The sequence below is a fragment of the Chiroxiphia lanceolata genome, chromosome 27 (assembly GCF_009829145.1).
Source record: "Chiroxiphia lanceolata isolate bChiLan1 chromosome 27, bChiLan1.pri, whole genome shotgun sequence".
Lineage (NCBI taxonomy): Eukaryota > Metazoa > Chordata > Aves > Passeriformes > Pipridae > Chiroxiphia > Chiroxiphia lanceolata.
Genome location: NC_045663.1, coordinates 6,235,313 through 6,247,559, shown reverse-complemented (window position 1 = coordinate 6,247,559; position 12,247 = coordinate 6,235,313). Strand labels below are relative to the sequence as shown.

The following is a 12,247-nucleotide window of genomic DNA, read 5'->3' as shown; positions in this document are numbered from 1 at the left end:
CCCCTCAGAACTCCTCCAGGACCCTGCAAAGCCCCCCAAAGTCCCCCAGGGATCCCCCAGAGACCCCCTCAGAAACCCAGGTGAACCCCCAGGGACTCCCAAGACCCCAAAGAGACCCTCAGGAATCCCCAAACACCCCCAGGAAACCCCCAACCCCACAATTCCCCTCCAATCCCCCCCGCCAAAACCTTCCCCATGCCCCCCTAACATTCCAAACTCCCTTTAGGATTCCCCCAAAACCCCTCCCTGAGACCCTCCATGACCCCCCAAAGACCTCCAGGGATCCCCAAGAGACCCCCAAAGACCCCCCAGGGAATCCACAAAACACCCCCAGTGACCTCTCAAAGCCCTTTTTATCCCCCCAAACTCACCTCAGGATCCCCCAAACCCTCACAGAACCACCCAGCCCCCCCCCTCACTGGGTGCTGGCACTGGGGGTAGCAGCACTGGTGGCACTGGGGACACTGGGCCGGGCCCCGCTCAGCCTCGAAGATGAACCCAAAGGAGCACTGGGGGGGGTGGGAGTTAGGGGGGCTCAGACACCCCCTGGGAGCCCCCAAGAACAGCAAAACACCCCTCCAGTAACAACCAGTAACAGCAAACACCAAACCACTAATAACCAGCAACACTAAACCCCTTTCCAGTAACTCCTAGTCCTCTTGGTAACCCTAAACTAATTCCTACTTACCCCAAAACCCCAAATCCGTAATTAGCAGTAACACCAAACCCCAAACCTGTAACACCAAAGCCCAAACCAGTAACTCCCAGTAACCATAAATTCCCTCCCAGTAACTTGAAACCTCAGTAATTCCCAGTTCCTCCCAGTAACCCTAAAGCACCTCCCTGTCCCTCCCACTACCCACCAGTTCCCTCCCAGTCCCTTCCAGTAACCCTAAGCCCTCCTCCCAGTCCCCACCCTCCCACTCCCCTCCCAGTCCCCCCTAATCCCCTCCCAGCCCTTCCCAGTCCCTCCCAGTACATGACGGAATTGGGGGTCCTGGAGCAGGTCCAGCTCCATCAGTTTCTGGGTCACAAAGCCAAAGGTGTCGGGGTCCAAACAGCTCTGGAGCTGCAAACCAGTACAAACCAGTAAGGACCAGTAACCCCAAACACCCTCCCAGCAACCCCAAGCCCCAAACCAGTAACTCCCTGTGACCCCAGATCAGTAACCAAAAACCCCAAACCAGTGACTCCCAGTAAGGACCAGTAACTCCCAGTAACCCCAAACTTCCTGACAGTAGCTCCCAGTAAGTGCCAGTAACCCAATGCCCTCCCAGTAACCCCAAACCTCCTCCTAGTCCCTCCCAATCCCCCTCCATGCCCTCCCAATCCCTTCCAGTCCCCCACAGTCCCCTCCAGTCCCCTCCCAGTCTTCCCCAATGCTCTCCCAGTCCATCTCCAATTCCTCCCCAATCCCTCCCTTCCCAGTATAAAACAGTGCCCCCAAACCCCTTTTAACACCCTTTAACCCCCTGCCAGTCCCTCCCAATACCTCCCAATCCTTCCCAATCCCCTCCACTCCCCCCCCCCCAGTGCTCCCAGTACCTGCAGTTCCAGTGTGGACCAGTACCAGAGGTGCTGGGCCTCGTCACGCAGGTTGGGGCGGGAGCAGCTGGGGCAGCCCAGGGCCCCCACCCCCCTCTCCTGGACCCCCACCATGAAGTGCAGCCGGAAGCACTCAGGGCAGAGTGGGCATGAGCAGCCCAGCAGCCACTGCATCTGCACCAGTACACCCCAGTAAGGACTGGTAATGCATCAGTGATGCACCAGTAGCCATTATTACATATGGATAGCGCTAGTGCTGCCCCTGGTGGTCACAGGTGGAATTGCAGCCAATAATGCATGAAAACCAGTAGCTCCTGGTCACTCCCAGTAACCCTCCAGTAAGCCCTTAATAACTCCCAATAATGCCAAACCCCAAACTAGTAGTCCAAGTAACTCCAGACCCTAAATCAGTAACTCCCAGTAAGCAGGGCCCCCACCCAGAAGAGCAGCCAGAAGCACTCAGGGCACAGTGGGCACAAGCAGCCCGGCAGCCACTGCATCTGCGCCAATACAAACCAGTAAAGACCAGTAACCCACCAGTAACACACCAGTAACCATTACTGCTATGGACACTGTTAGTGCTGCCCCCGGTGGTCACAGGTGGAATTGCAGACAGTAATACACCAAAACCAGGAGCTCCCAGTCACTCCCAGTAGCTCCCAGTAATCCTCCAGTAACTCTCCAGTAAGCCTTCAATAACTCCCAGTAATGCCAAACCCCAAACCAGTAAGTCCCAGTAACTCCAGATCCTAAAACAGTTACTCCCAGTAACAACAAACCCTAAACCAGCAACCCCAACCCCACCCCACCAAGTTCCAGTAACCCTAAATCGCATCCCAGTAACCCCAAACCACAAACCAATAAGCCCCAGTAACTCTAATGCCTGAATCGGTAACCTCAAGCCCTAAACTGGTAACATTAAATGGCCTCCTCATAACCCTAAACTCCAAACCAGTAACTCCCAGTAACCCTAACCTTCAAACCAGTAACTCCCACTAACCCTAACTCTCAAATTAGTAATTCCCAGTAACCCTAAACCCCAAACCAGTAAGTCCCAGTAAACAGGGCCCCCACCCAGAATTGCAGCTGGAAGCACTCGGGGCACAACAGGCACGAGCAGCCCAGCAGCCATTTTATCTGCACCAGTACAAACCAGTAAGGACCAGCAACACACCAGTAACATCCCAGTGACAGGTTCAATTGGGAAGCTGCTTATGGTGCTCCCCCGGTGGTCACAGGTGGAATTGCAGCCAATACCACATCTGTACCAGTAGCTCCGGGTAACCCTAAATTCACTCCCAGTAGCTCCAGACACCCTCCCATTAACATCAAACCCCAAACCAGTAACATTAAACTCCACACTAGTAAATCTAAACTCTCTCCAGTAACCCTAAACCACCTCCCAGTTACTCCCAGTAAACCTAAACCCCATCCCAGAAACTCCTAGACACCCCAAACCCCCTCCCTGCAACAGCAAACCCCTTCCCAGTAACTCCCAGTGACTCCCAGTAACCTTAAATGCTCTCTCAGTAAGAACAAACCCTTTCCCAGTAACTCCCAGTGACTCCCAGTAACCCTAAACACCCTCCCAATGCCCCCCAATACCATCCCCATCCTCTCCCAATTCCCTCCCAGTACCCTCAATCCCCTCTTAACACCCTTTAAGAACCTCCTAGTCCCTCCCAACCCCCTCACAGCCCCTCCCAGACTAAACCAGCACAAACCAGTCTAAGCCAGTGCCCACCTGTGCCCGGGGCAGGCCCCACCTGCACACAGCACACTCGTAGCGGAGCTGCCTCCTTAGGGCCACCCGGTCCGTGTAGTCCTTCACCGCCTCCACCAGTTCTCCCAGTAAGCCCTCGCCGCCGGGCTCCACCCGGCCCAGTCCCAGTTCGCACCCCAAACTGGCCACCAGCAAGGCCTGGCCCCAACTGGCCGCATCCAGGGTGGCCAAGATCTGCCAGATCAGCGCCTGGGGGGAGGGGACAGCACGGGTGACCCCCCCAGTAAGGACCAGTAGCTCCCAGTAAGACCAAAGAGTCAACCAGTAACACCAAACCCCAAACCAGTGACTCCCAGGAAGCCCAAACCCCACACCAGTAACACCCAGGGGCTCCCAATAACTCGAAACCCGTAACCAAAAACCCCAAACCAGTAACTTCCAGTAAGCCTAAATCCACTCCCAGTAACTCCCAGTAAACCCAAAACTCCAACCAGTAAATCCCAGTCGCTCCCAATAACTCAAAGCCCTAAACCAGTAAGACCAGTAAGGGCTTGGGACCCCACTGCCTCCCAGTCCCTCTCAGTCCATCCCAGTCCATCCTAGTTCCCCCAGTCCCATCCCAGTCCCTCCCACTCCCTGCCCAATCTCCTCCCAGTCCCTCCCAATCCCCTCCCAGTCCCTCCCAGTTCCCACCTAGTCCTTCCCAGTCCCTCCAGTCCCTCCCAGTTCCCTCCAATCCCCCCAGTCCCCTCCCAGTCCCTCCCAGTTCCCACCTAGTCCTTCCCAGTCCCTCCAGTCCCTCCCAGTTCCCTCCAATCCCCCCAGTCCCCTCCCAGGCCCTCCCAATCCCCTTCCAGTCCCCCAAGCCCTCTCTCAGTCTCCCCTATCCCAGTCTCTTCCATTCCTCCCATTCTCCCCTCAGTTCCCTCCCAGTGCCTGTCAATCCTCTCCCAGCCCCCCAATCCCTCCTCAGTTCCCCTCAAACTCCCCCAGTTTCCCCTAATCCCCTCCCAGTCTCTCCCAGTGCCCCCCTAGTCCCAGTTCCCCCCAATCCCCTCCCAGTCCCTCCCAATCTCCTCCCATTCCCCTCCACGCCCCCCTCACTTCCCTCCCAGTCCCTGCCAATTCTCTCCCAGTCCCCCCAATCCCCTTCCAATCCCTCCAAACCCCTCCCAGTGCCCCCCATTCCCCCCCAGCCTCTCCCATCCCCTTAATCTTCTCCCTGTCCCCCAAAAGTCTCCCTCGAGTTCCCCTCCCAATCCCCTCCCAGTCCCCCCCAGTCTCTCCCAGTCCCCCCACTCCCCCAGTCCCCCCAGTTTGCCCAGTTCACCTGTTGGTCGGGGCACTCAAAGTCCAGCGCCCCTGGTGGCCACCACAGGTGCTGCAGGAAGGGGCGGAGCCAGAGCCGCTGCAGCTCCCTCAGCACCCCCCCCACTGGTTGCCCCTGTTCCGCTGCAGTGCCGCCACCTCCCGGCGATCCCAGAACCCCAACGCAGACAGGGCATGGAGCTGGGGCCAGTGAAGCCAGTCAGGACCAGTATGGACTAGTCAGGACTGGTACAGACTGGTATGGACCAGTACAGACTAATATAGACTGGTACAAACTGGCACAAACCAGTATAAACCAATCCACAATCTCGATTCTGTCCCATAAACCATCTGATACGGACCAGTATAGACCAGTATGGACCGGCATGAACCAGTACGGACAAATCAGGACCAGTATGGGCTGATACAGACTGACACAGACTGCTACAAACCAATATAAACCGGTATAAACCACTCTACAATCTCTATTCTGTCCTATAAACCATCTTGTATGGACCAGTATAGACTAGTATGGACTGGTATGAACTGGTACAGACCAGTCAGGACAAGTACGGACCCTGGTAGTCCATACTGGTATAGACTGGTATGGACTGGTATAAACCAATATAAACTGGTATAAACCACTCTACAACCTCTATTCCATCCCATAAGCCACCTGGTATGCACCAGTATAGACCAGTATGGACTGGTATGAACCAGCAGGAACCAGAAGACACCAGTACAAGCCAATAAAAACCACTATAAACCAATGTAGGGTTGGTGGTCTTTATATGATAAAGAATGAGTCTGCTCTCTGATGTGGGTGGAATCAAAGAGGATTTATTTGAATCTCACCCTCCCTTTATCCCTAAAACCATGTGACCTTAGAACCAATGGGGTTGTCTGTCCCTGTGCATGTCCCTTGGTTCCCCTGCCCCTGGGACACACCTCCTACAAACCAATATAAACCAGTATAGAAGCCCTCTTCCATCCCATAAACCAGCTGCTACAGATCAGTATAACGGGGTATGGATGAGTAAGGACCAGTATGGACCTGTGCACATCAGTACAAACCAATACAAATGGAGTGTAAACCACCCTACAACTACTACTCCATCCCATAAATCACCTGATATGGACCAGTATAGACCAGTATGGACTGGTATGAACCAGTAGGGACCAGCAGGGACTGATACACATTGATATAAACTACCATGGACTGGTACAAACCAGCATAAACCAATACAGAACCTCTCTTATGTACCACGAGCCGCCTAGAATGGACCAGTAGAAAGGAGTATGGACCAGTATGGACCAGTATAGGCTGATACGGACTGCAATAGACTTCTATGGACCAGTGCAAACCAGTTTAAAACACTCTAAAACCCCTATTCCATCACATAAACCACCTAGTGTGGACCACTATAAAGGAACGTGGATCAATAATGACCAGTATGGACTGGTATAGATTGGTACAGATTGGTACAGACCAGTATAGATCGGTAGAAACCAGTAGAAACCAGCATAAACCAATCTACAACCCTTCTTACATCCCATAAACCACCTGGTATGGACCAATAAAAAGGAAGATGGACCAATCCCCAAACTAGTGACTCACAGTAACCCCAAAGCCCAAACCAGTAACACCAAACCAGTAACCAGGAACACTAACCAGTGATTCCCAGTAACCCCAAAGTCGAAACCAGTAACACCAAACCAGTAACCAGGAACACCAATCAGTGACTCCCAGGAACCCCGAAGCCCAAACCAGTAAGTCTAAATGCTAAGCAAGTAAACTCAAACCCCATCCCAGTAACACCCAGTGACTCCCAGCAACCCAAGCCCAAACCAGTAAATCCCAGTAACCTCAGACCTAAGCCTTGCCCCCAGCCACCCCTTCCATTCAGGTCAATACATGGGCCCCCCCCCCCCATTTAAACCCTGACCCCTTCCCAGGCCCCTTCCACAGAACCCTCTCCACCAAGCCCCACCCATCAACTAAGCCCCACCCCCCAACTAAGCTACGCCCCCAACCCCCCCTCCCCGGACCCTCTCTGGGACCCCTTAGCCCTTTAACCCTCCCCCAGACTCCATCCCTTTTAAAACCCTGCCCCTCACCTTTAGGCTCCATCCCTATCTCTCAAAAACCTCCCCATTCAGACCATCTACAGAACTCCCCACCCCCTTAACCTTACCCAGGTCCCACCTACAGACCCCCCCCACCAACTAAGCCCCACGCCCAGACTAAACCACGCTCCCAACCCTCCATGGGACCCCTCCACCCCGTTTGGCCCCACCCTCATCTCCCCAAAATCTCCTCATTCAGACCCTCTATGGGATCCCACCACCCCTTTAATCCCTCCCGAAACCCCACCCCCAGGCCCCACCCCACCAACTAAGCCCTGCCCCCAGACTAAGCCACGCCCCAAATCTCCCCATTCAGACCCTCTATGGGACCCTCCACTTCTTTAACCCCTCCCCCTCCCAAAACTCCACCCTCTTTTAAACCCTCCCCTTTAAGCCCTGCCCCCATATCCCCAATTCAGACACTCTATGGGATCCCCTGCCCCTTTAATCCGTCCCCAGGCCCTGCCCACAGATCCCTCCCCACCAACTAAGCCCCACCCATGAACAAAGCCCCACCTCCAAACTGAGCCACGCCCCAAACACCCTTGGCTCCACCCCTTCAGGCCCTATTCCCTCACCTGACACCGGCGCTGTCCAATCAGAGCCAGGAGGGTGTGGTCGGTCTGCCCTGCCCCTTTAAGCCATGCCCAGGCAGCCTTAAGCAGGGAGGGACTCCCAAGGGGCCCCCCCTTCTCCAGGGCCCCCCTGACGTTCCCCCTCCTCCACCAGGCCCTGGAGGAGCCCCCCGAGGCGGGACCCAGACCCCAAAATTACATCCTGGGAGGAGGGGGTGGTGCAGAGACCCCCTGAAATTCTGGAGGGTGAGGGGAGATGGGGCACAAAGAGGGAGGGTCTTAAAGATTCTGGGAGCAGCCCATGGGGTTCGCTGGCCTGGGGGGGAAAAGGGGGTGGGGGGGGAGGGACCTCCCCAAACCCACCCAGAGAGCCCCGAAATCCCACCTCGGACCCCCTAAACATACTGAAAACCCACCAGAACCCCCAATTAACAGTCCGAGGATCCCTTCTAGAACCCCCCAAAACCACCTAAAAATCCCCCTGAAAAAATATCACAAAAGTATGTCAGGTCTAAACTTTTAATTTGTTTTTCTAACAAATGGACATGGCCCAGAACTTGTCTATCATCCATTGTCTATTGCTCCGATTCAATCTCCTGCCAACAATTTCTCTCCAGTGCTGCTTGGGCTCCTTTGCAAAGAAATAGAACTTGTTGGGTAACAGGCCCAGTCCTGTTTCATAATTTTGGTGGGGATCTGCTTGAGGGGATTGAGTCTTCCAAGAGCAAATTGGCAGAAGACAGCAAGTTGGCTTGCGGCATCGATGTGCTGGAGGGTAGGAAGGCTGTGCAGAGGGACCTGGACAGGCTGGACCCCTGGACCGACACCATGGGCATGAGGTTCAAGAGTGCCTTTGGTGCCTCTGGCCACAATAATCCCCTGCAGCTCCATGCTGGGGGAAGAGTAGCTGCAAAGGGTCCCCGTGGGAAAGGCCCTGGGGGTGCTGGTGGACATTGGCTGAAGCTGAGCCAGCGGGTGCCCAGGTGGGCAAGAAGGCCAACGGTAGGCTGGCCTGTATCAGAAAGAGTGTGGCAGCAGGAGCAGGACAGTGATTCTTCTGCTGGACTGGGCACTGGTGAGACCACACCTGGAGTGCTGTGTCCAGCTCTGGGCCCCTCAATTCAGGGAGAACATTGAGGGGCTGGAGTGGGTGGAGAGCAGGGCAATGGAGTTGGGCAAGGGTCTGGAGTGCATGTCCTCTGAGGGGCAGCTGAGGGAGCTGGGTTTCTCCAACTTGGAGAATAGGAGGCTCGGGGCTGGCCCTTTCCCTGTCCCCAGCCTCCTGACAGGAGGTTGGAGCCAGGTGGGGGTCAGCCCCTTCTCTGAGGCAACAGGCCATAGGACAAGAGGACATGAGGACCTGCCTGTCAGGGGATGTTTGTCATGGACAGGAACAAGACTTTTTGGACAGAAACAGGGATTAGGTATTGAAATGGGCTGCCCAGGGAGGTGGTGGAGTCACCGTCCCTGAAGGTGTTTAAAGAAAGACTGGACATGGCATTGAGTGCCGTGGTCTGCTTGACGTGCTGGGGATGGGTCGTAGGCTGGACGCCGGTTGATCTCACGTCTCTGCCAACTTCATGGATTCTGGGCTTCTGTGCCATCCCAGCCTTTGGGGACAGCGTGCCGGTGGCTCAGAGGCTCCATCCTTGCCTTGCCTTGCTCATCTTCTGGCTGCCAGGCAAGGGCCTTGTGACATCACAGCCTTTGTGGAACAGCATGGTGGCTGAGAACTGTCAGCGCTCCGTCCCCGTGCCCAGAGCCTGGGCAGAAGTCGGCTGGCAGGGACAGCCAGAGACTGCGCAGAGGTGTCAGCTTGTCCCGCAGCAGCACGATGCCCAGCCAGGGCATCTCCTGGCTCCTCAGGCTCTCTGTGCTCCTGCTCTTGCCTGGCAGACTCGACCCTTGCAGCCGTGCCACAGGTGCCATTGCTGAGAACTGGGGTTTTCCTTGGAAGGCACCTTGCCATAAAAGGCAGGAGAGGCTGAAGAGAGGGGAAGGAGGGGGGTCAGGCCGGTAGGATAGTGCCAGTGGGCCATGAGCCCGAAGCCAGCAAGGCCTTGGGCCCACACGGTGCCGGGCGAGGACTGAGAGCCTCCAGGGAGGAGGAAAGCTGGGCAGGCTCCTGGGCCTCTTCCTTGCCAGCCCTTTGCCCAAGGCCCCGAGGCAGAGGTGGGGCTCAGCCCCTGCACAGCAATCGGGCACAGGCTGAGCCCCAGGGACACCAGACACAGGTGGCCTGGCCTGAGCTCTTCTTCCTGCAGCATCTGCCTGAGGCAGCCCAGCCAGGCCTGAGTCTCTCCAGGGGAGGCCACGCCCAGCCAGAGAGGGCTCAGCCCCCTGAGGCTGCACTCACTCCAAAGGAAACAAAACATTGGCCCAGAGGACATCCTGCCCCCAAATGGAGAACTGGAAATGTCAAGAACAAAAATGTCACCCCCCTCCATTATTCAAGAAATGTTTAGACCTCTTTACTAAAAGCACCCAGGAGTCACCCAATTTTCTCTCTGACAAGGGTTTGCAGGGGCTGTTTGGTAAAGGGAACCCCTGGGGCCCCAGTGCAGATGGGTGGGGCTGCACTCTGTGGGTGTCGGCCTTTGGCTCTTGGCTTCCAAGGGCCACCAGGAGTCAGACCGGGACAATGGGACTGGCTGGGATTGGCTCTGGTGCTTGGCCCAGAAAATGGAAGTGTCCCCATGGGGGCAGCTCGAAAGGGCCCAAGAAGGAAATGCTGCCCCAGTGCAGCCTGTGGCAGTGGGGAGTGTGCAGGGGGGAGGATGCTGGGCCAGACAAGGGCTGGGCAAGAACAGCCAAGCCGCGGGGGGGTTCTCCCCCTGCCTCCAGGGCCCAGACCCTGATAGGAGGGCCTTGGGCAGGGCCTGGTGCGACTGCAGGAATCTCTGAACCAGCCGAAGGGCCATGCTTTTGGAAGATGAATTGACAGGCCCAGCTCTCTGAAACATAAGTTGAGGGCTCTGAGCCAGAGAGGGGATGAGAGCCAGGTACAGGCTTGGGAATTGCCGGGAGGGCTTTTGAAATGAGCATAAGGGAAAGAGATGTCTAAAACCAAATCCCTTAGGAGAGGGAAGCAGAGAGTCTTAGTTTTGACCCCAGCACTAGGTTTTGCAGGTCAGAGCAGAGAATATCACCCACATAAGATTGTTCTGCATCCCTCCTTGCAGTTCTGACAGGCACTGCTCTTCAAAGGTCATTGTTGTGAGCGTCTTTTTGTTCTCTCTTTCAAGGTGGGATGCAAGTGGTGGGGCGGGCTATTAGCACCGGAGGGCAGACGAGTAAGGTGAGCATTTTCCTGCCACTCTGAAGCAGATGTTAATTCTGGCGGGCTGTATCATTGGTGAATCTAAGCACATCCCTTATAATTTGTTTTTTTTTTCCTGGTGGTACGCAACCCTACAAGCGTCAGCAGAATGGGAAGGAGGTCCTTGCAGTAAGAGGTCAGTACAAAGGAACCTGAGAGGGGACCTTTGGTCAGAATGTTGCACTCTGAGGTTATCCCTCAGTATGTGCCTTTGCCTTTGTGATTTTTTTGCAGTGGCCGTCTGTATTCCCAGTGGAGCAGAGCCACGAAATGTCATAGTGCAGTCTCTCCCATGTGCCATGGGCCCCTTTGTGATGTCACGACCTATCCTCCCCATTCTGGAACGGCCCTTGTCAACCAAAGAACCAGCACCACAAACCCCCAGAGTACAGCCCCACCCATGTGCCATGGGCACCTTTGTGATGTCACGGCCTAGCATCTTCATTTGACTATTGACACTGGCAACCAAAGAAGGAACGCTGCATTCCCCCACAGTACAGCCCCACCTGTGTACCATGGGCCTCACTGTGATGTCACAAACTATACTTTCCACTCCGGAATTGCCCCTTGCAACCAAAGAACAAACACCCCACAATGTCACAGTGCAGCTCCATCCGGGTACCATGGGCCCCTTTTTGATGTCACGGCCTACTGCCATCATTCCAGAATGTCCCTGGCAACCAAAGAGGCAGCACCCCACACCCCACAGAGCAGCCCAACCCATGTAACTGGCACCCCTTTGTGATGTCACAGCTTATCCTCTCCATTCTGCAATGGCCCCAGGAAACCAAAGAATCAATGCCCCACACTAACACATGGCAGCCCCACCTGTGTGCCTTAGGCCCCGTTCTGATGTAATAGTCTATCCTATCGATTAGGGAATGGCCCCTGGAAACCAAAGAACCAACGCCTCACAATATCACAGTGCAGCCCCACCTGTGTGCCCTGGGCCCCTGTGTGATGTCACGGCCTATCCTCTCCATTCTGGAACGGCCCCAGGAAACCAAAGAACACATATAACACTCCTCCACATTGCAATCTTACCTGTGTGCCATGGGCCATTTTGTGATGTCATGGCCTATCCTCTCCATTCCAGAATAGCCCCTGGCAACCCAAAAAACAGCACCCCACATTGTCAGAATGCAGCCTCACCCGTGTGCCATGGGTTTCTTTGTGATGTCACGGCCTATCCTCTCCAACTCCTAAAGGCCCCTGGAATACAAAGAACACACATCCCACTCCCCCACATTGCGACCTTACCTCTGTGCTATTGGCCCCTTTGTGATGTCATGGCCTATGCTCTCCATTCTGGAATGGCCCATGGAAAACTAAGAGGCAATGCCCCACACCCAACAATACAGCCCCTTTGTGATGTCACAGCCTATCCTCTCCATTTCAGAATGGCCTCTAGAAAACTAAGAACCAATGCCCAACAGTGTCACAGTGAAGCCCCACCGATGTGCCATGGGCCCCTTTGTGATGTCATAGCCCATTCCCTCCATTCCAGAATGGCCCCAAAAACCAAAGAACCAAGGCCCCACAGTGTCATAATGCAGCCCAACCTATGTGCCATGGGCCTCTTTGTGATGTCACAGCCTATCTTCTCCATTCCAGGATGGCCCCTGGAAACCAAAAACCAATGCCCCACAC

General features: G+C 55.2%; 1 protein-coding gene across 1 annotated transcript; it reads right to left on the bottom strand.

Annotated features, from left to right (window-relative positions):
• Positions 1-279: 279 nt before the first annotated feature.
• Positions 280-11,841, bottom strand: RNF31 (ring finger protein 31). The gene is made up of 6 exons (XM_032712018.1): positions 11,642-11,841; positions 4,599-4,777; positions 3,290-3,517; positions 1,546-1,719; positions 974-1,069; positions 280-516 (listed from the first exon to the last, which is right to left on the bottom strand). Exons 1-6 carry the CDS (start codon positions 11,670-11,672, stop codon positions 481-483), a joined length of 744 nt encoding a protein of 247 aa, XP_032567909.1. The 5' UTR covers positions 11,673-11,841; the 3' UTR covers positions 280-480.
• Positions 11,842-12,247: the final 406 nt, after the last annotated feature.

Bases quoted from the DNA above. Each gene is read 5' to 3' on its own strand.
- RNF31 (XM_032712018.1), bottom strand. From the start codon at position 11,672: ATGACATCACAAAATGGCCCATGGCACACAG. The intron at 1,720-3,289 runs GTGGGCACTGGC...GTACTGGTGCAG, and splicing joins GGGGCCTGCCCCGGGCACAG to ATGCAGTGGCTGCTGGGCTG. The intron at 517-973 runs GGAGGGACTGGG...TAACTCCCACCC, and splicing joins CCCAATTCCGTCATGTACTG to CCCCCAGTGCTCCTTTGGGT.